Below are 22,517 nucleotides of genomic sequence, written 5' to 3' on the forward strand. Positions count from 1 at the left end.
ACGCTAATGGCGCATTGCAAAAAAGCGGGACAAAATGGGAAAAAAAAGATAAGCTGAAGATGTTACGCGCATGCATGCATGTAATGCACGCACCTTAGTCAAGTCTGTCCGGCGACGACACATCGGAATGGCTGGTGTGGGGTATGCACTGTAGATTCAGGATTGCTGACCGTTGGATGGAAAAAGCAAAAACCAAAAGCTAGGCTGACGATAAAAGCAAAGGGGCAAAAGATGAGGTTTGGTTGGTTCATTGGAAAAAGAAAGAAGCAAACAAAACCTAAACCTAACCTAGACAGTCTGCTAGTATTATCAGATCAAAGCTCGATTGCCGAGTTCGCTGTCTAACCTCGTACGCCCTGTCTCCACTATGTCCTAAAGAGGAACTAGTCTTGTGCTTCTAGCTTTCCCCCTCCCCCTCCCCCCCCGTACAGCGTGACGCTCGAACAACACGCTGGTTTACCCTTTTCGCTCCTTACTCCTCTCGGCAATCCTTTTCTTTTCTCACCACTCGCTTTCATTCCCTCTCCCGTGACCGTATATCTTCAACGCCCACCCTCATTCGGCCTTTGCGACGAGACCAACCCAGTAAAAGTTCCCCTTCTGTCACTCTCCGAGTTTCATCAAGAATTCTTATCAATTGCACTTCTCCATTTACGCCCCCCTTTTTTGGGGGCCTCGAACTTACACTAATGTTCGTGTGTATGGGGCGTTTTGTCCTTTTACACAGGTAAACCTATTACGAGTTACTTTTGCTCGAGAAGAAGGTGTATACGTAGGAATTAGCCACAAACAAGAAGAAGAAGAAGAAGTACCGGGAATTGAACAACTGAACCCCAAAAATGAAGAGAAAAAAGAAAAGAAAAGTGAGAGTGTAAAGAAAAACAGCGGTGGCGCTGTACGCATGCATACCCATCCCACCCTATGACAGAAAGAAAACAAAAAAAAAACACAAGCATAATGCAGAATTGCTTGCATAGGTAAAGTAAAATCCCCAAAGAATCCCGTATTTACCAAACATGGGCAAATGCAAATGCAAAAAGAAAAAGGTCACCTTTTCTACCCAATGCATTTCAACGCCCATAATAACGGCGAAAACAAAACTATTCTGCAATCATAATTTTCCTTTTCTTTCTCTTTGTTCCCAGCTATTCGGTAAATATTAAGTGATGCAAAAAAAAACCTTTTTTTACAGGTAACAGCAACCGATATAACAACGACGGCGGCGGTCCGAGTTTCGCTCTCTCTCTTTCATATATCTAAAGGTGAATAGCCGACTTCAACCTTTCCCCCCCCTTCTCCTTCCCGACTTAACCTCATTTTCTACAAGCAAAAAAAATCACAAAAATGTACCTCAGACCTGGTTCCTTCCCCCCCCCTTTTTTTCCCTTCTTATCCTTCTTCTTCTTTTTCTTCTTCTTTTATAGACTTGGACTTCTAAAAGGAAAAAAAGGGGAAAAAAGGTTATCGTAAGTGGCCGTAAGCAGAAAGGAGAGAGAGGAGAGAGGGGGGAAGAGAGAGAGAGAGAGAGAGAGGAAGAAATGTATATAGAAAAAAAAAGATGGGTATCTGTCTAACGGGTGATTATAACTACTATTGCCAAGTGAACACTGATATAATAAAACTCTCCAAATTCATGGTACAGAGAGGTCTTTGATTTTGGAAATTGGGGGCGTGTACGCTGTATAAGTCGAGTAGCCAGTACCATGGCACAGTGAAGAAGAACCTGCAGAGAGACAAGATACAAAACTGTCTGATACTTTACATCACATATCATTCATTCAAGGTGAGGCAGCAACAACACACTTAGATCACAGGTTATTGAACGATATCCAAGAACACACACTATGTCATCATTTCATATGTCACAATATCCAAACTATTTTGTATGTACCAACCACGAATTACAACCCGATCATCGCCGACCACATCTACCGACTACCCAATCTACTTGCCAACACCATTTGACCCTGCCATTTCATACTCTCGTGCATCCTGGAACAAATCGATGATGCAGCTGGCACTCCAACTCTGCGTGGGACATGAGTCGCCACAGAAGTCGCCGTCCTTCTGCGTCAGCTCCGTCAGACCAGCCCAAGGAGATTCCTGAATAGCCTTCATGCAACCGGCCAGACGACGCGTGACTTGTTGGTAGCTCTCGATGCGCTCTTCGGGTGTCTTGCGGCGCTGAAGGTCGAACTTGAGCATGGCACGTAGGAAGAAACCTGTAGGCCAGAGCCATTCAGGTCCCTGGTGGTAGTTACGGCCCTTTGACGTGTGGAAGTCCGTGGAGTCTTCGCTGTTGATGTAATAGCCCCGGTAGTTGAGGTCAGAGGGATCGAGCGTCTTCATGCCCTGAGGTCCTAGGAGCACTTTGTCGGCCATCTGAAGGGCATTCAGAGCATGCTCGGGTTTGCATAGGTCCGGAGCAACCACCAGCATGACAGGGAAGTTGGGCCTCAATTGGTAGTCCTCGTACTCCTTGCCTGACCGGTACAAGTCCTTGTAGATTCCGCGGCGGTTGATGATACTGGGGTTGATGTCGTAGTTTCCATCTTCCTCAGCAGAGTGAGGAACGTAGAAGCACCGCTCAAAGTTGGCCTTGATCAAGTCGGCCCACTCCTTGTAAGTAACCTTCTTGCCGTCGTCCAATTTCACTCCCTCGTACTGGAATTGGCCTGCTGCGTACATGTTGGCGCACCAGCGTACGGTGCTGTACAGCATACCGATAATCTCAACAGGGGCACCGTCTCGAGGCGTTCCGGGAACACCCTTGTTGCCAGCCTTTTCGCTCTCACCCATCTTGTCCATCCATGTACCGCAGTTCCACTGGTTGCCACCAAAGATCAAGCCCGTCTCCCAATCTGTCCATATCTTGATGTCAAAGCCTTCCGACTTCATCTGTCTATCAATATTGGGACCTGCGTCGTACTCGCGGAATTCTATACCCGAGGCGTGTCTTTGAAGGGCTTCCTGGATGACATCTTCAATAGTAGAAGACTTGGAGTACGCACGTTCGTCAGTGTGTGCAAACCATGTGTCATCGTACGGGAAGAATCGTCGCCTGACTTTTTCTTGGAGGATATCCATGCCGTTTGGCACAATCTTCGTGTAATCCTGGATGTTTTGGAGGAACCACCAGACAGAGTCACGAGAGTTGTAGCGTGGGTTCTTACCACCACCGAGAAGATTGGGAACCATGCCATGCTTCAGAACACTGGCAAAAGCAAAGATGTGCTCTTTGGCGTCATCATACCTTTCGGTACCCATGTATAGACCGCGGGCTGAAATGGTGATGTCGCGACCCCAGCATCGTGCCCAGTCATAGGCGAAATGAGGGAGACCGGCAGCCATGCTGGGCACGCTCTTGTCTGGCCACAGTGACGCGCTGTTCATGTAGCCAGTGACTTGGCAACTGACGAGCGCAAGGCTCTTGAGGAATTGGTTACCCTCTCGAACGTTCTCGCCCATCAACTCGATTGCGCGCTCCACTGCAGCATTGTATGCAGTCTGAATGACTAGTGCAAAGTATCTCGGGAGCATGAAGTTGGGAACTTTGCGGATGGCATCAAACTTCGACTCTAGCCACTCGGCAGGTCCTTTGATGTTGGCGTAACTCTCCTTCTCAGAGATCTTTTGTAAACGGCCAAGACAATAGTCAAGGGCCCACTGTCCTTCGCGAAGGTGGTTGCAAAGAGGATGCCCAAGGTTGTTGTCATTGACAATGTCACGAAGCACACTCCACCATCCTTGCAGACCAGCGTACACAAGATTCCCGTGTTCAGGAATGTTGTAGGTTCCGTCTTTATGGTCTGTGGCATCACGTTCCTCTTCCTCGCATCTGTATAAGATGTAGTTCAGATCAGTCAAGTTAACGCCGCTGAAGGCCGCCTTTGCTCCGCTGGTGACGAACTTGTCTAGACCATCAGCATGCTCGGCACTTGGTACCCAGGTTTCGAAAAGAGCGATACTGCCTGGAGGAAACTTCTCGGGGATACTTATTGTCGTCTCATCACCAGTCAGCTCGATTTTGACTCCCTCGAGGTCGTTTGTCTTGCTCGGCAAGCCACGCAGTGTTGTCTTGTCGCCAATCACACTAGCTCTTGTTTCCGCGCTGTTGTCAACTTCCAGGTTCCAAGCCCCAATGAGCTTTGCTTGTGTACCTGGAAGCTTGGTCTTGCCAAACCCTCCATTGCTGTCACTGTAGCCTGGGAATGCGGTATGAGCAATCAGGAAATATCCTTTTCTGGTATGAGGATTGACACGGTGGACGGTGATGTATTCATTGTCGTGATGAATGTACGTCTCATTGTACTCCTCTTTACCCATTTTTACGTGGATCTCATTGATGATCTTGCGGATACCTCCAATACCACCTTCGCCAGCTTGTGGTTTGATGGGGGCGCCGGTAGAGTTGGCCGAGGAGTAAAGCCTCTTCTCGTGAACAAGCTCAATTAGCTCAGGGTAGACTTCGTCAAAACCAAAGACACTACCAGTTGCGCAGTCACACATGGCAACGAGCGCTGCAGTAGGAAGCGTGTCGCGAGCATCACGTTTTTGGGCTGGAGTCTCATTGTCGTGTGTGCAGTCCATGAAGAGCGCGTGTACCGGACTGCGCTTGATCTTTTTGATGATCGGTTTTGATGTGTCTGCTCCATCGGTTGCATGTGCAGCGTTGAGCACTTCGTCGGTTTCAAAGCTGCCGATAGGAACACCGCCATGACGATGTACAAGCCTGCTGAGTTCTTGGGTACTCCATGCTTGCATAGCCTCCCGAATGAGCGCGCAGATGCCGAGCTTCATACAGAATTTGTAATCCATCTCTTCAGAGCCAGTGAAGAGTTCAGCGCAAACCATAATGTTGGAATTGACGCTTCGTGCCTGGTCAAGCATGTATTCGGCAAGATGCAACGGTGTAGAGTGACAGTTGTCAATTCGGAAACCCTGAAAGTACTTGGCCATCAGTCGCGTGTACTTGGCCATGTGGTCCCAGAGAAACGGGTTGTCTTCCGGACCGGTTCCATATCGAAGTTTGACGCAATCGCCCCAGACAATGACCTCGCGCCTTAGATATGCCCTGGATTTGGGTCCAGCATTGTCGCGCATCGCATCCGCCGCCCAAACCCAACCATTGTTCACAAGGGCAAGGGCCTCGGGGTTGTGTTTCTTCGTAGTTGCGTTGAGCGGTAGCCGCGTAAAATATGTCTCGATCAGTGGGTTTTTGTCGTTGACTTCTCCAAGCTTAGGTCCATGGGCATCTATCCTGACGTACTTGATCCGGTTGAAAAGCTGCTCCAAGATCTCGGCTTGGTCTCCGTCATACTCACGGTAGAACGGAAGATTGACCTCGTTGAGAATGGCCGTGATTGTGCCCTGTGCTGCACGATCATCTGGCGTATTGCTGGTACTAGTGTTGTACCGGCCAAACAAGGCGCAGAGGAGGCTGGCACCGATACTCGGGTCCATTGTGCGACGGTAACGTTCGCCCATTCGATCACCACCACGCAGTGCATGCTCAACCAACCAGTCAGCCTTCTGCTTTAACGGCCAGTCTCGGACTGCATCAAGCCCGCTAGGGCCTGCTTCACTGAAGCTAGTGTCAACGAAGTTGACTTTGCCGGATGTCCAGGCCTGCATTATGGCCTTGGTATCTCGATCAACATCGACAACGTAGAATTGCCAGAGCTGAAGCTTGCTGAGGACATGGTCCTTGACGCCCTGCATGACCTTCAGGAGGTCGGCCTCACTCTCAAATGTGGTTGGTAGACCGTGCTCTTTGAGCTCTTTGCCAAACTGCAACAGGGCTGTATCGAGCTCAAGAGCAGGACGCAGGTGAGGTGCCGTGTCAACGTTGTAGCCAGATTCAGGGTGCTCCTCAAGCCATTTGCTGTTGTTGGCCGTGTGGTTCCAGACGACATCAGTCATAGCAAGCAAATTAAACTTGTCGTGCATCTTACGGACCAGATCCGCAATATCCTTTTCGCCATTCTTGAAGATGGCGTCGTCGAATGTGAGCTGGTCGTATATGCTGTATGGAGAATTTGAATCACCCCGCATCATCAGCGGTGTGAAATGGATCATGTTGTAGCCACGCTCGCTAATACCCCGCAGGTGGTTGTCCCAGTCTGTGGGGTAGTTCCCCATGAACTTGGACAGGCAAGAGAAGATGCAGACAGCCTCAACCGGCAAGTGCTGACCATGCAACTCCAGACTCGGACAAATATCAATGTAGTATGTGTCTGTACGCGTGGGTTCTGGTGACGTGACGTCCGTAAGTGACCACTCCGGCAGTGGTGTGTAGGTTGTGTAGAAGGAGAAGGCATTGGCCTCGTATACAGGAATCTCGATCTCACACATGCCCGTAAAGTTGGGCTCTAGTCTGCATCCAGTGTTAGGGGCGTTGAGACCATGGAGAAAGCAGGAGCTTACTTGTACTCGCGGTAGTTGCTGCGTTCAAACTTGTTTCCCTTTTCGGGAATGTTCACCCAAAGACTGCCCTCCCGACATATTGAGCTGGTACCTTGAATTTGGAAACATATCGAGTATGCAGGATTGGTTGGTGGAGGCAGGTAAATGTACGTGCCGGGGACGTCTGGCGTGCCGTAGTCGGTCAATGGCAGCAGGTAGACAACCCTCTGGTCCGAAGACTTGGAGTGGTGTGGCAATGCTACAGACATGATGGTGTCGAGTGACAAAGAGTCAAGCTGAGCTGGCAGTAAACAATGGCAACAGACACTCGAGGAGGGTTGCAACGAGGGAGTAGTGAGGAGAAAACAACTGGGCGAGTGCTGTGCGGGGGGAAGAAATGCAGTGCACCAACGGGCTCAACTGAGGCTCTCAACAGTCGAGGGGCCGTAACGCGCAGAAGCTTCTGAGGCTGTCAATGGCCCTCGGTGTGTGTGGGGGAAAAAGAGACAGCAACAACGTCTGGAGACGTGTGAGATTGGTAGTGGGCGGTCGCGTACTAGAACACAGCGGCCACAAGCGCAACACGCGGGAAACGTCATTGCCCCAAGCTCTAACCCCAGCCTGCCGCCCCGTTCCTGACAACGCTACAATCCAATAGCGCGGGGGCTGGGCGTCCGTCCCAACGCAATCGAGTTGGCTCCAAAGAAACTGTTGAATACGCTGAAACTACCACTGGAAAAGCTTGTTTATGTCCCTCTGGCCACCGCATCCTCATATGGTACAAGTGGGCTCCCTCCAATGCTACTTCCCAACCCTCTCCCAACGCCTATATGCAACATGATGCAGGAATAAAGCAGTTAATGAATATGCATGCAGCCCAAACTCCAACGCTGGCTACTAAACAGATACCAAGCAATACTGCTGCCACGAGCTCAGAATGATCAAAAGATGGGTATCGCGACCTCGTGGCAGCTCACGCGGGACGAAACGAAGATGCGCAAAACAACAGCTCAAATCCAACCCTCTCTTTTTCGTCACCTCATGCATACGCGCCCAGGGAGATGATTGTTTGCAATTGAACCCCCCCCCCCCCCTTCCCCCATGTCTTCATCAGAACTTGATGTTGAAGGGAGAGCCCGGTGGATCGCGCAGGTCCAGGCGGAATTGTGTCGATTCTGAGTGTTCGCGCATATGGTTTGCTTGGGTTGGTGTAGTATTTTCGTCCAAGTCAACCGAAGATGCTTCTGTGCTGACTGACGGGGGTGCTCTTGGAACACCTCGTTTGTGGGGAACCCCTTCTCGGCTGTCTGAAGACGAAGTCAGGCGTTCCGGAGACATCTCACGCTCACTGTAACCCCCGCCACGCATGCGCAGTACAGGGTTGCTCGCAGGTTCCGACAAAACCGGTGGAGGATTGGGCGGCGTAGCACGCCCATTTCTGTCAGATGAGATTCCGCGAGAAGAGGGTTTGATGTAGTCAGTTGATTGACTCCGTTTGGTAGAAGGCTTCTGGTTTGATGAATTACCACCTTTGCTCTTACTCTGGCCGTTTTTCGAGGATGTTTGTTGTTGTTGTTGTTGTTGCTGTTGTTGCTGTTGCTGCTGTAATTGCTGCTGCTGCTGCTGTTGGTTCTCGGCCTCGAGAGAGTTCAAGAAGTTGATTTCCTCTGTCAAAAAATCTTTCTCTGTCCAGCAGCCCTGCCAGCAATTTCGCCAATCCAAGATTAGAAACTGGAAACAAAAGGCGTCGATTTTGATTGCCGGCTGGAAACAGATACACAAGTTATTGTAGTTCATTTTGTTGAACTCGGAACAAGAATGGAGGAGGCTGATGTGACAAGTAATTGCGAACAAAAGGTAGTAGTTGAATGGGGGCAGTTTCGACAGCTCATCCTTGAGCATTTGTGGCGTTGTTTTTGCGCCTTGGCATTCTTGTTGGATGGCAGCCTGAATCGCTTTTGGGAAGATTTCGTCTGGTAATTGTCGTAGCCAGTTCTTGAACAAGGAACCAATGACATTGGGGTCGTTTAGGTTCGGGTCGCTGATCAAATCGATATCCCGGTCTATAGTATTGTTAGTAACTGCAAACGTGATAGATATGATGAAACATACCCTCATCAAACTTGCGTTCGTAATATCGAACTTGTTGGGCAGATCCCGGGACACGATATAAGCCTTCCTCTTCACAACCTCTCATGTTCAAGTAACTGCAGCATTGGTTAGTGACCATAGCTCATTCAATCTGGAAATTACCTACTCGATACATCGCCAGGGCAGAGCCGGCATCCAGAATTCAGTCTTGTCGCGTGACTGTTCTAACCGGGTGGATATTCTGGTCAGTCTCGTCTGTTCTATTAGTGGCTTGTGTATGATCTTGCAGACATATGGCTCATTCATTACGGGCGTCTGGGTCTCGTGGTTGCTCGAACTTCGTGCTAGCTTGCCGAAAACGCCCTTGCGTGCAGAGTCCATCTTCTCTCCCATGTTGCGAGCCCCTGAGCCGAGCTTGAAAATGAAACCATGTCCTTTGGTCTCGTTGAAGGAGTTGGAGGCAACCGATAACTGCTCTGACTTGTCTCTTCTTGATCCAGCATCATCGTTGTGTAGTATTGGTTTGGGTGCCTCTTGCCGTTCTGTCGAGTGGGTTCGCATCTTGCCCATTCCCATTTGGCGCCATGACTGACCCTTGTCCATTGTTGTCGGTTTCAGCGGCGTACCGTCGCCATTCGTCGTCCACGAGCCTGCCACGTCTGGTGATAATTGCCCTGGGGGCACCTTGTTCAGTTTTGTACGCGATCCCGAGCCTTCCCCCTCTTTGATAGATTTGGACCTCGACAAAATACCCTGCTTCTTTGGTTTTGGGTTGTTGCGTTTGGATGGGTCAGTGTGCAGGTCAGAGTCGTTTGATAAGGCAGAAGGTGCCCGTTGGTCTAAGCGTACGACTTCGGAGCTGGTGTCTACTAAAATTAGCAAAACTGGGTCATTCGGTCAAATTGAAGCCCTTACCATCGGAATTGGGAGTGCGCACAGGGCGGCCGAGATCCGGTGTGGATGCGCCACTCCGTCCGTTGGAATACAGGGTTGGGGACGATTGCTGCTCGTGAAGCTGCCGTGACGAATTTCCTTGGCTGTGGTTGAGGCGTGAGGATGACTTGTTAGCGGAGAAGTTGGCGAAGATGCTCTTGGAGTCTTTGCGAGGTTTGGGTGAGGCTGGTGATTGCGGCATATTGTGGAAAGCAGCGTTGGGTGCTGCGTAGTCGAACTTGTCGAGCATCTCTGGTGACCGTGGACTCCTCGGACTCAGGGGCGCACTACCACCATTATCTTTGGGCTTTCCCCGCATGGCCAACGAAAGTGTCGAAGATTTAGGCATCGTGTGTGGTATTTGCCGTAGATGGTTTCGGGGCTACCGGCTGGGTCTTACAACTTTGTTTGAGAGCAAAGCTTGTCCCAGTCCGCGCGCCGAGTTTGCAGGTGGGGATTCCAAAACAGCCCAATGAATGTGTGCGGAGGGGAAGCAGGGCCAGGTGCAAACAGTAGAGCAAGCGTGCGAACAGGCGATGCGGCGCGTGCGGAGAGGTAGGGTTGGTGGTGGTGGTGGTGATAGCAGTAGCGGTGGGAGCAGTGGTGTTGGTGGTGGTGGTGATTGTTTTATTGGACGCGGCACATGAGTGTTTGGGCAGTGCGAGAGGCTGTGTTTGCCCATGGCAGTCAGCGGTGCGCTCAATCGTGGGCATGAGGGGCTGGAAGAGCAGGCGAAGGAGTTTAGCAGAGGGCGCGGGGTAGTACGAACCGTGGTCGGGGTGGTCAAGTAGTTGTGTGCCCTGGTCAGCGTCGTGTGCAGGCGTATGTATGTGGGTGCGTCGTGTCGCGATGTGGTCAGATATATCTCACCAACGGCAAGGCGTGGTTTCCATGCAGGAAGGCGGGAGAGAGACGGGGGGGAATACAAAGGGCGTGACCCTGGCTCTTGGGCACTGGGCTGACGCTTGCAGGCCCGTTGCTTTCTGGCAGCTTCCCCTTAGGGAGGTCGAGTCGGGCGGTGGGTGACAGCAAGGCGGCCCTGCAACGTCTGGGACACAGTCAGCAAGCGTTGCGCAACGGCAAAGGGGCGGGCGCTATGGCGACTGTTGTACAACATTGGGGCGGGCACAGGTGAAGGCGGACGAGGGAGGTGTGCCAATGCCCGTCTGGGCCATCGGTCGACTTACCCACTCACTCACACAGACATGCACGCCCAAAACAGGGGACAGGCGTCGGCTGGAGTCGCTGGCGGGCGCAGACAAAGACAGGGACAAGACAAGACGACGCCTCTGCAGGCCGACGAGGGTTCACGCGCAGAGAGGAAGGGAATGGGGAGAGTGGATCTATTTTGGGGCTCAGCACGCGTGCGTTCCTGACTACAGGCTTAGCTGCCCGTTGCAAGGGCGAGTGCGGTGTCCGGGCGGTGGACACGGCGGAGGAGAGGGGGTGGGCTTTGGCCAGCACTCAGCAGAAGGGGCACGAAAAAGGACGAGAGGGCCGTGGGCGGTGGGCGCCGGGCACATGGGGCGCGCGCGAGGCGAGGGTGGCGGTGGTGTGTGTGTGTGGTTTTGGTGCTGGCCGTGGTTGTGGGAGGAGGGGGTTGTTGCGATGGTAGTGGTGGAGGTGGTGTTGGTGTTGGACGTGGATGTATGCGCTGCAGTAGGCTACGCTACGCTGCACTGCGCTGCTGCTCTGGTGCTCTGGTGCTCTGCGACGTGCGACGGAGCGAGGCCATGGGCTGCAAAGGGCGGCAGCGCCAACGACGAGGCCAGCGCACGGCCCCAGGTACGAGGACGCGCGACGCTGCTAAAACCCCAATTCGGCCCAGAGACGCTATCGTGCGCAAACAGGTGTCCACCGCGGATGCACCGCCGGCCATGCGCGGCACAGTGAATACGCAGTGTGTGCTACGGATTCATCTCGCTGCTGCTGCCATCACTACACACACATCAAGCCTCTAGTATTTCTCTCCATCTCTCCTCTGAAATGCGTCGACAGAGGGCCGGCATACTTTGGCTGGCGGGGCAACCACTTCACCACACACGCCAAGGAGCGGGTACAGTGCATGTGTGTATATGCACACATGTCCGTATCTATGTAAGTGTGTCTGCATGTACGTATGTACTATGCACACAAGTACATACGTACATACACCAGCCGCCGCCGAGGACAGCGCAGCGCAGTGCCGTGCCGTGCCGTGCAAAGTCAAAATAAGTGCGAATGTGTGTGTGTGTGTCCATGGCTCCATGTCACGCACGCATGCTACATCCATGAGCAGCCTGCCAAGCCTTGTTTCAGACATCTTCAGACTCCCTCGCCCGCTCCGAGCTGCCTCAGGCCCACCCCTGTCGTCCGACGCAAGCACCCAAGCTCGACACCAATGCACCACTCCTGTAACCCGTCACTCAAGCACTAGATCCCTCCCTCCCTCCCACCACCACAACCGCACCCCCCCCAGTCTCTAACATGTCTCTTGTTTCTGGGCCCGGGCGTGCTGCCACCACGGCCATGCCCGACAACACGCTTCTCTTCGTCGACAAGCACGTCCGCTACATCCAGAGCCTCGATACTGTGCGTGCGTCCTGCTTTTGCCTGGCCGCGCAAGCACCCGGCCCTCAAATCCCGCGCTGACCCGCTCCAGCGCAAAGACGAGCTCGAGTACTGGCTCACCGAGCACTTGCGCCTCAACGGCCTCTACTGGGGGCTGACGGCCCTGCACCTCCTCGGCCATCCCCATGCCCTTCCTAGGGCTGGCATTCTGGACTTTGTATTCTCCTGCTTGCACCCTGACGGCGGCTTTGGTGCTGCCCCCGGCCACGATGCACACATGCTCTACACTGTGAGTGCCGTCCAGATACTCGCTACGCTAGACGCTTTTGCCGAGCTTGACGAGCGCATCCCCGGCGGCCGCCACAAGGTTGGACAGTGTAAGTTGCTCGCGCGTCGCTCGTCGTCTTCGCACGAGGAGGAATAGTCGCACTCATGCCATGTCTAGTCATTGCAAACTTGCAGGATCCCCAAACAGGCACATTTGCAGGTGACGAGTGGGGCGAGCAAGATACTCGCTTCCTATACGGTGCACTGAATGCCCTCTCGCTCATGGGACTGCTCAATCTGGTCGATGTTGCAAAAGCGGCTCAATACGTGCATTCGTGCGCCAACTTTGATGGCGGCTACGGAACCAGCCCTGGCGCCGAGTCGCACGCTGGGCAGGTGTTCACGTGTGTTGGCGCACTGACCATCGCTGGTCGACTCGACCTTGTCAACCACCAAAAGCTTGCCGCATGGCTGAGCGAGCGACAGCTCAAAAATGGTGGCCTAAACGGGCGGCCAGAGAAGAAGGAAGATGTTTGCTACAGCTGGTGGGTCATGAGCAGCATGGCCATGCTGGACAAGCTGCACTGGATAGACGGCACCAAGTTGACGCAATTCATCTTGCAGTGCCAGGTACGTAGCTGTCTGTCTTTGCTCGAGCTTGCATCTGATGTCTGTAGGACCCGGAACTAGGTGGCCTCGCAGACCGCCCAGGCGACATGGTCGATGTCTTCCATACCGTCTTCGGCATTGCTGGTCTAAGTCTTCTCAAGTACCCAGGCCTTGAAGAGGTAGATCCCGTCTAGTATGTGCTTTCTCTCGCGTGTCCTGAACATAGACACTGACTTTGAACTAGCTGCATGCCTCGATCTGTGACTCGTAGGTGCTTAGGTAAGTGACCGGTAATGCCATAGATCAAGTCTGCGTCCGGCCTGTTCTCGTATCTGCTCAGTGCAAGTTGTAAATGTCTGCACTCACCATGTACATGTCACCCGTCATTGGATGCATCCAGCTCTGGAGCGACTGCTTGCATCCCTACCCCATGGCAGTCCATGTGCGTGCGCAGTCCAGTCTCCTGCCATTGCCCTCCCGCTATCTAATACCTCACGGCTTCTCCATAGGCGCTGAGACACAAAGCGGGAGGAAAGTAACGGTGGCTGCCTCTTTTGTCAGTGCCGAGCCTCTCCACGTGCTCTGCCTGCTAGAACACCACCAACAAACTTTCCCCTCGTCTGCAGATACTGTGTGCCTTCCCCCCATGTCCTGACTGCGAGTGCTTCTGTCTCTTTCTCTACTTCCTCTTACCTGCTCAGGCCATGGGCTGGAGCTACCGCAGCGGTCGGCAGCCATCTCTGTATTGCACCTCTCATGAGCAGGTCTTCCACTGCCACTTCGCCTTCTCCTCTGTCAGCCCGCTCCTTTCGCAACACTTCGCATTTGCTGCTGTGCCGCTGTGCTGCTCTTGTGTCTGCTCCAGTTACGCTCCTTACAAACGCCAGTGCCCACGCTGCAGTTTCTCCTTTGCAGACTGCGACCTCTGCAATCGTCCGGCATGGCTAACATACCGCTTCACTGCAACATCTGTCCCAAGAAACCAAATTTTAGCGATGTCTCCCATCTACTTACCCACATCGCCAGCAAGGGCCACTTATCCAACTACTACAAGGTCAAGGTCCGCTCCACAAATGAGGAATCATCCCGTCAACTCATTGAGACATACGACCAATGGTATGCTGAGTGGTCTGTTGAGGAGCTCATGTCGGAGCGGATGAATCAAAAGGACAAACGTCGCACTCGGGCAAAGCCAGCTGGTATAGCCCATGATGTCTGCGGTCCATTGCATGGCAATGTTGCTAACTTCACTGACCTGTAGCCCGTTCTACTTCTGCTCCCAAGATTGAGGCTCCTGTGCCACGTCCCGTTCGTCGCGCTGCCGCCGCTGGTAACTTTCTCGATCCCCGTCTCGCAGAGCAGCAGCGCCAGCATACAGCGATAAAGGTGGAGCAATCGCCTTCACCCATCTCTCAAACTTCAGGCCCAGTTCTCCGTAACCGCAACACTTTCGCGCCCCATATGCAATACTGGCCTACAGAGTCGCGCGCCAGCTCTCAAAGCTACACGAACCCCGATTATGAGACCTCGAGTGAATACTCGGACCCAAGCGAGAGGCGGCGATCATACCAACATGCAGCGGCTTCTTGTGCAATTGAGGATGATCCTACAGATGTAGCGGACCCGATGGCTGTCAGTGAGTCAACCAAGCTCAAGGGTGTGTACTGGCCTGGGATGGACATTTTTGATTCAGCTACCCCGGAGATGCGCCGCAAGAGGAACCAAAAGAAAGACAGTTCTGTTGTTGCACAGTTAGAGCTCAACTCCTTGGATGTTGAGGCAACGGAGCTCATTTTCACTCCTTTGGGGACGTTCAAGCGACAACGAAGAATCTCATGTTCTGAGTCTGATGGAGATGAGGTTGAGCTCAAATCCGAGAGCTCTCCTCCAATGCGCAGGCGTCCTGCACTCGCGCATCTCGACGTCAACACCTCTCGTCGTTCCAGACAACCAAATCACCCTGCATTCCCCTTCCTGGATCGCAGCCAGTACGATGAAGATTATGGCCGCGCTAGCAATCGCGCTCGCGCATCAAAGCGAAAGCGGTTTGATGTCTACCAAGATGACAGCGCAGTTTCATTCTCACAACCTAGCAGTATGACCTATCTGACATCGGCCTTCACACGTCAGCCCTCGCCGAGTCCGACAGCCCCTTTTCATACTTACAAGCCTTTCAATGATTCGTTTCAATACGATAACAAGGAGAACATCATGCCCTCATTTCATCAAACAGCATATGGCAACGTCCATAGCCATCAGAGTACTGGCTACCAGTACCCTGCTTACGCCTATGGCCTAGGCCCTGATCATCAGGTCTTCCAGTACAGTACCCACTTGTACAATGCGGCTGATGACTACCCGCAACACGACCAAGACGACGATGACGACCAACGCACTGTCACTGCGCCGCCTTCTCCGTCTACGAGCTAAAGGATTACCATGTTATGTCGAACTCTCAACACGATACCTACAACTTGGCATACCATTCTCGATGCGTTTACAAACTCACGCTTCGGGCGTCTTCTCTTAAAGACATTTTAGTGCTCCGCTTTTGCATGATATCATACAATTTATTGCCGTATCCTATACCGTCGACTATGATATATCCGAAGAGTGGCAGGCTGAAAAGATCACTGGAAAGATACTCAGACATGTCCTCTCTCATTTCTATACTGTTCCCTACTGTTCAATTTTTCTGATGAACATGGGTTGCTGGTGAACAGCTGGTGAGCATATATAGTATCGCTGCTTTTACGTCTTCATCGTTAGTAAAGTAGCTGTGATAGAATCTATCTCGGTGTTTCAATGTCTTGTCTATAAACACACGGCTGTGCACCCCATGTACGCCCATGTACTCTCGGGCGGCTTCTAGTTTCATCTCCGCAATTACTCTACCCTCTTCTAATTAATATTTTCTACTCATATATCGATTCTCGCTCGATATCTGTGAATGCTTCTTCCTTTTTCTGATAATATGCCCAAAATAGTTGGTTCCTTCTACTCTTTATCCAGCTTCTCATACTCCATTCCTCTTCTTAACCTTTACTCCCACTTTCCGCTTCCACCCATGACCTTACTCCTCCTCACTTTTTCTAGATGCTCAACACTCTCGTACCCATTCACCTTGGCGTATGCAATTCTTAAACCCCCGCCAACAACCCACATGATGACTCCACTTACCACAAATAAGCCCACGCGCTGGGTGGTGGTAAGAAGCTGGAAGATTGGATACGGGTAAAAGCCATTTTGAGAGTAGCAGATTTCCTAAGGCATTGTCAGAGCAGCGAAGCAACATGTGAAAAGTCAAGAAGTTCATGACTTACGATCCAGATCCAATAGGAAAAGGCGACAATGGTAGAAAGAGCAAGAGTTATCATGGGCGCCGACTCGTTCATGGGCGTTGTGGGCCATGGAGGGGAGAGCAGCAGAGAGTCTACGGTAAGAACAACAGCAGGCACGAGATGAAATCCAATATCATAGAATACGGGTGGTAGTGGTATTTCTCTGTGACATTCACGTCAGCCCTATTCGTTTTGACCAACTACTATCATATCGACGACGGCAATACGTTGAGTAGGTTAGAAAACAAAGTTATACATACGGGCTTACAAGCAGTTTCCCATCAATAGCCTTGATTGTCCAGTAAAGCACTGAAATGGTGATTTCCATTGGTGCTGCGACCAACGCTAGGTAGTTCTTCAACCTAAAGAGGTGCGATGAGAAAGCCGCTGCGGGTGGGTCGGAAGGCATATCCGGGGATCGGTCCAAGGCTGTGGATGTCAGGTCCGCCAAAAGGGCGACAATGAAGGTTAGGGTAGAGATGGAGAGACCGAGTATGGTCAGGAATTGGAGATGCCACCCAAATGAAGAACTCTAACCGACATGTCAGGATACTTGTGTGTAATCGTACTTGGTGAACTGTAAAAACATACAAAGACATTTGGATTATCGGCCAAACTTTGATATGTTAGTTTCTTTTTTTTGTTCTACCCTTTTGGAAGCACGTACAATTTGAAAGATAGGTAGAAACTGATCAGGCCAATGACCTACGTCCCAGTTGATCAGCATGTAAAGTTTGTCTTTATTTTTTTTTCTCACGACAACTCGGTTCTGCAACTCACATGCACAGCACCTGAAAATCCTTTAGAGGGAGAGTCAAATCGTTGGAGCGGATGCCGCCGGCTCGACGTGGGCTTGATCTCAGCCGACGTTTTGGATGCCATCTCGCTCTTCACGATTATGATCAAGATTGTAAAAGAAGATAACTTGATAGTGAAATGACCGCCTGGTAAACGAGATACGAAGGATAGAACGTTGTACAAGACAAAAAGAAAGTGTGCAGAGTAGGAACCCTAGAGTTTACAAGACGTGACGTATTCAGTGGATACACAACAAAGTTCACCTTGACAGGGTACAAGCCAAGCACACGTGGGTCCCGCTGTCGTGTCGGATGGAGCCTCGGAAGGGTTCCGCATCCGGATCTGACTAAGCTGTGGAAGCATGTAACTTCCCTCTTGCAACCCTCGCACTTCATCCGTTTATGCTATTCATACTCTCCTCAACATATGTAAGCTCGCACCCCACGTTTCCCAGTCATCTGACGCCGGGTGGATAAAAGCTTGCCGCGCTTGAGGCTATTCTTCGGCTCATCCATAAGATGCCGAGCGAAACCAGTCCGAGAACGAATCAGGTTGTCCGGATGGCAAAACCTCGGTACACATAGCAATCCCGCTATGTTGGCTTCTGAAATCGGCCAATGATACATATCTGTGCTTCTCCACATTATCGTGTCGCGATGAAGAGGTTGGTGGGATAACAGCATGTCTATCGGAAAGACGGACAAACAGCCCGAAAACAAGATGGGGTGGAGCGGGTGAAACTTAGGTACATAAGATTTGAAGGGCTGCACTTTAAAAGAAAGGTACCGAGCGGTGGTACTCGCAACGTATAATTTGCATCTCGGCTACATGTAGCAAAAAACAACGTTTATACTCTCTTTTCCCCAGTCTTAGAGTCCTGGTCACGGCTCTATCTTGTTACACATCTACAGCTATGAGCTTAAAAGTTGAGACTACTCTCCAGTCTCTGACACTGGAAGAGAAGATCACTCTCCTTGCTGGCAAGGACTTTTGGGAAACAGTTTCAATACCAGAAAAAGGCGTTCCTGCTATTAAGGTACGGCTTGCAACTACAGCAATGGGCGTGCATCGAATCTGACAATTGGAAGACCAGCGATGGACCGAACGGCGCACGCGGTGGAGTCTTTACTGGAGGAACACGAGCAGCCTGTTTCCCTGCTGCAGTATGCACGGCCGCAACGTGGGATCCTGCAAACGGAAAGCGGATAGGCCATGCCTTGGCAGAGGAAACCAAGACCAAGAGCGCGAGAGTGCTGTATGTGTACTTCTTGATAGTGCATGGACATTACTAACAGTCTTATCATAGACTCGCACCCACCATGTGCAACCACAGGCATCCACTCGGTGGTAGAAACTTTGAATCATTCTCCGAGGATCCGTATCTAGCCGGAAAGATGGCTGCCAATGTTGTGAATGGACTCCAGGAGAAAGGCATTGCAGCAACGATCAAGCACTTTGCGGCAAACGAGCAAGAGACGGATCGCCTGCGTGTCAATGAGATTGTCTCGGAACGTGCGCTGAGAGAAATCTACATGAAGCCTTTTGAGATCACTGTCAAAGAAGCCAATCCTCTTGCCGTTATGACCGCGTATAACAAGGTCAATGGTACACATGCGGACTCAAACGAGTTCTTATTAAAGCAAGTTCTGCGTGGCGAATGGGGCTGGAATGGCCTTGTTATGAGCGATTGGGGCGGCACAAACTCTACTGCCGACTCACTGAATGCTGGACTTGACCTCGAAATGCCTGGACCAACAAGATGGCGTAGCGTCGAAGCAGTGACCGAGGCGGTTAAGAAGGGCGAAGTTACAGAAGCTACCATCACCGAGCGAGCGAGGAACGTTTTGAATCTGATTGAGAAGGTAGGAGCATTTGAAAACCCAGAGATACCACCAGAACGGTCTGTAATCGACCCGAAGCATTGCAAACTCATCCGCGATGTTGCCGGACAGGGAATCACGCTGTTGAAGAATAATGGTGTTTTGCCGCTCAGAAAAGAGAAAGTCAAAGGCAAGAAGATTGGGCTTTTTGGTCTGGCCAAGGAAGCTCTTATCCATGGCGGTGGCAGTGCGTCTTTGAATGCTCATTACCGCATCACGCCAGAGGAAGGCCTCAAATCTGCATATGGCGACGACGTAGAATTCAAGTTCGCCAAGGGCGCAGCAACGTACCGACTCCTCCCTCCTCTATCAAAAGGCTGTAGAGACATGGATGGACATGATGGATGGACGATGACGCTTTTCGGCAAAGACAACAGAAGTAGGCCGATCAAAAGCGCTCACCGTGTCAAAGAGGCTGCGTTCTCTCCTCTTCTGGAACATCAGGCCAAACACAGTGAGGTCGTATTTGGCGCAACTTTTTACCCTGCCGAGACTGGCTGGCATTATCTTGGATGCTCAGGTATCGGCCCAACGACTGTATACATCAGCGAGAAACTCGTTTTCGAGCAAAAACACAACTCGCCCGACGCAATGGGCTTCCTCTTCGGCGGCAACCCCGAGAAAGAGTTCCGCCACTATTTTGTAAAAGACCAATGCTACAAGATCGAAATCATTTCCAAACCGCCAAGCGGCAGCAACGACGACGCCGGCATCCTCGACGGTCTCCCGGGTTTCAGACTCGGCTTCATGTACGAGAAAGAGCACGACAAGGACCTCGCCGCCGAAGCCCAAGCCGTCGCCAAAGACTGCGACTACGCCCTCGTCTTCACGGGCCACACGCCCGTCTGGGAAACCGAAGGCCAAGACCAAGCCAGCTTCCACCTGCCACGGGAAGGCACACAAGACAAGCTCATCGCCGCCGTAGCCTCCGTCAACCCGCAAACCATAGTCGTAAACTCGACCGGCGTAGCCGTCGCCTTGCCCTGGCTCGACAACGTCGCCGCCCTCATCCAAGCCTGGTTCCCCGGCCAAGAAGCCGGAAACGCAATCGCAGATATCATATCAGGTGCCGTGAATCCCTCGGGTCACCTCCCCATCTCCTGGCCTAAACGCATCGAAGATGCACCTGCTCATGGCAATTTCCCCGGCGAGAGGGATGAGAGTGGTCAGCTTACTGTCGAGTACGCCGAAGGCGTCTTCGTGGGGTATCGACACTACGATCGTCTTGATAAGGGGACTGTGCATTTTCCGTTTGGATTCGGGTTGTCGTATACGACGTTTGCCATCTCAAACACTGCCGTTGCAGAGCCTTCTTCTGGTACTTTTAATGCGTCGACTACGGTTACGAATACGGGAAGTGTGGCTGGAGCTGTGGTTGTGCAAGTGTATGTTGGCAAGAAGGAAAGGTCAGATGAACATCCTGTCAAGACGCTTGCGGCGTTCCACAAGGTGCATTTGCTGCCTGGCGAAGAGACGGTGGTTTCGCTGTCATTTGCGAATAGGGATTTTGCATACTTTGATGAGAGAGCCACGGAGTGGGTGGTGGAGAAGGGGTTGTATGAGGTTTCCTTTGCGCAGAGTGCGGGGCATGTGGATGAGGTTGTTGAGGTTGAGGTTGAAGGAGTGAGGGGGTTGAAGATTTAAAAAAAAAAAAAAAAGTCTGTGGAATCGATTTTTTTGGAATGGGTGGAATATTTGAAATGATATGATCATTCGGGTATCTTGGTAATTAGCGGTTATGAAGAGACGATTGATTATATTAACTGCTTAACACTTATTTGCCTAAATATGATTATGTGCTCGTGATACCTAGTCACTGCATATGTGGTGGGACTTTGCATGTAGAAACTTGAGTTGGATGTATTGCTCTTGAGAACCACAGAGATCATATGTTTAGGAACGACTGGTATGGATATCTCAAAAAAAAAAGTCACATATACCAAATACACACTTGGAGCCTCAGCCAACGTCTCTCGTTCCAGACAAAAACGCATGCATCTAGACTTGTGTATTTTTTTGAGTATCTGTTATTTTCTTCTGAGATTGAAGTGGGTTGGTAGGGAGGAGAGGCGTACGGATATGCAGCGTGATGCATAATCCTGGTCGTTCTCCAAGAACCAAAATACGACTACTGTATCATACACCTACATATTGCTACACTACTAGATACATAGTGTCGTCATACATCTACACGCCCTAGCATCTCACATCCCCCTAGCGGTGAGCGTCGCCCGGTAAAGCAAAAAACAAACAAACAAATCAGCGGAGTCGATATCCGACCGAACCAACGTAGACGCTGCACGGCCATCTACTCATTCAGGGCCACATTCTTTTGACACCTATCACTCACCTTTTTCTTTTTTCACTTTTCTTTGCTTTTCCCTACCTCACACATCGTAACACCCTTTCCGCTTCAACGAGGCGGTCAAGCCCCAGATAAGCGGCATCTTAGTAACCTTTGGCCTTGCATCTACACATGTCTCTCTCTCTCTCTGCTCTCTTTTCGCTATCTTACCGCTCAAATCTCGCCGAAAATGAGGCGAGACAAAAGTACCGAGCGTTCGACCCCAAGTCTTTTCGGCAGTCGATAGGCCCAAAAGCAAAAACTCGGCCCCGTGCGTATCCCCCATGTCCACACACACACGCTATATATGTATGTGATAAGGTTTTAAGAGTATTTGTCAGCCATATGGCGCAAAGAACTCGGGGTGAGCCGTGAGTCCCAGTTTATTGCTGGGACGTGTGTGAACTTGTCGCGTTACAACGTTAGACCTAGTACCAGAAGAGAATGATTGCTGCCCAAAAACCCTAAAGTTTGGACCAGACATACTACTGCGACTTGAGTGGATAAGCTGACATTTGACGCTTTTCTCTTTCTCCACTATTTTTTGTAACGTTGCGGGTTGGAAAAGGAAAGAGGACAAATGGTCAGACGGGTGAAGAAGGGTCGAAAGCGTGGCTGAGGGAGAATCGGGCACTTGGCAGAGCGTATATACCGGTGCTTGTGCCAGATATAGTGGCAAAAAGCAATGATACACAGCTCCTATCTGCGTGTACGGTGTTAGCCAGTGCAAGAGGGCCCCATGTCTCTGATTTTTGTTTTCAAAGGCTCCATTCATCCCGCTCTTGCAGCCCCCAAGTTTGCCCTTTTTTTCTTTTTCTCCACGTTGATCATTTTTGCTCCTTGGTCCTCGTCTCCCACGGCCCCACGCCGCTAGAAAAGTCCTAGAGTAGAAAGAAGCGAAAGTTGTCGGCTTCGCCGTGTTGGAAAGCTTTCGGGCAAGTATTCCCGCAAGAGAGACGCGGCACCATTACTCGCTTTTAATCGTGTCCATGTGTACATATGTAGTGTAGATACAGAAACAGATAAGGTGCTGTGGAGTCCCTTTTTACTAGTATACTTTGTTCACCTGAGATCATCCCACCAAAAGCCCATGGACGAGCACGACATGTCCTGACATCCCTGCAAGACTAGTCGAAAACAGTATGGCGCGTACACCGCCACAACGGCACACGCAAACACCGCAATCTTGGGCCAGCGTGCACAGTCCCTCATGGGCAAAACTGCAAAATCGCATGCTGAACCTTGATGCGTATGTATCGTGAATTTGGTTATGCATGTGCTTCGGTAGGGGTCATGGGT

At 51.3% G+C, this 22,517-nt stretch overlaps 7 protein-coding genes across 7 annotated transcripts; 4 read left to right on the forward strand and 3 right to left on the reverse strand.

Annotated features, from left to right (window-relative positions):
* Positions 1-1,944: 1,944 nt before the first annotated feature.
* On the reverse strand, positions 1,945-6,674 carry COCVIDRAFT_86546 (glycoside hydrolase family 133 protein; the record flags this gene model as incomplete). The annotated part of the gene is made up of 2 exons (XM_014706086.1): positions 1,945-6,376; positions 6,427-6,674. 2 exons carry the CDS (start codon positions 6,672-6,674, stop codon positions 1,945-1,947), a joined length of 4,680 nt encoding a protein of 1,559 aa, XP_014561572.1.
* An 841-nt stretch (positions 6,675-7,515) lies between these two features.
* COCVIDRAFT_86614 (hypothetical protein) lies at positions 7,516-9,778 on the reverse strand (the record flags this gene model as incomplete). The annotated part of the gene is made up of 4 exons (XM_014706087.1): positions 7,516-8,468; positions 8,518-8,612; positions 8,663-9,365; positions 9,412-9,778. 4 exons carry the CDS (start codon positions 9,776-9,778, stop codon positions 7,516-7,518), a joined length of 2,118 nt encoding a protein of 705 aa, XP_014561573.1.
* An 809-nt stretch (positions 9,779-10,587) lies between these two features.
* Positions 10,588-11,322, forward strand: COCVIDRAFT_86497 (hypothetical protein; the record flags this gene model as incomplete). The annotated part of the gene is made up of 1 exon (XM_014706088.1): positions 10,588-11,322. The coding sequence occupies one exon, from the start codon at positions 10,588-10,590 to the stop codon at positions 11,320-11,322; it is 735 nt and encodes a 244-aa protein (XP_014561574.1).
* Positions 11,323-11,895: 573 nt separating this feature from the next.
* On the forward strand, positions 11,896-13,142 carry COCVIDRAFT_86238 (hypothetical protein; the record flags this gene model as incomplete). The annotated part of the gene is made up of 5 exons (XM_014706089.1): positions 11,896-12,000; positions 12,071-12,356; positions 12,425-12,876; positions 12,924-13,048; positions 13,100-13,142. The coding sequence occupies 5 exons, from the start codon at positions 11,896-11,898 to the stop codon at positions 13,140-13,142; spliced, it is 1,011 nt and encodes a 336-aa protein (XP_014561575.1).
* Positions 13,143-13,795: 653 nt separating this feature from the next.
* Positions 13,796-15,285, forward strand: COCVIDRAFT_86606 (hypothetical protein; the record flags this gene model as incomplete). The annotated part of the gene is made up of 2 exons (XM_014706090.1): positions 13,796-14,054; positions 14,117-15,285. 2 exons carry the CDS (start codon positions 13,796-13,798, stop codon positions 15,283-15,285), a joined length of 1,428 nt encoding a protein of 475 aa, XP_014561576.1.
* Positions 15,286-15,897: 612 nt separating this feature from the next.
* COCVIDRAFT_86450 (hypothetical protein) lies at positions 15,898-17,078 on the reverse strand (the record flags this gene model as incomplete). Its single annotated transcript, XM_014706091.1, has 6 exons — positions 15,898-16,119; positions 16,179-16,359; positions 16,457-16,728; positions 16,788-16,812; positions 16,864-16,901; positions 16,977-17,078. The coding sequence occupies 6 exons, from the start codon at positions 17,076-17,078 to the stop codon at positions 15,898-15,900; spliced, it is 840 nt and encodes a 279-aa protein (XP_014561577.1).
* Positions 17,079-17,907: 829 nt separating this feature from the next.
* On the forward strand, positions 17,908-20,518 carry COCVIDRAFT_11961 (glycoside hydrolase family 3 protein; the record flags this gene model as incomplete). Its single annotated transcript, XM_014705965.1, has 3 exons — positions 17,908-18,030; positions 18,083-18,249; positions 18,301-20,518. 3 exons carry the CDS (start codon positions 17,908-17,910, stop codon positions 20,516-20,518), a joined length of 2,508 nt encoding a protein of 835 aa, XP_014561451.1.
* Between the last annotated feature and the right edge of the window lie 1,999 nt (positions 20,519-22,517).

This window comes from Bipolaris victoriae (genome assembly GCF_000527765.1).
Source record: "Bipolaris victoriae FI3 unplaced genomic scaffold scaffold_5, whole genome shotgun sequence".
Taxonomy (NCBI): Eukaryota; Fungi; Ascomycota; class Dothideomycetes; order Pleosporales; family Pleosporaceae; genus Bipolaris; species Bipolaris victoriae.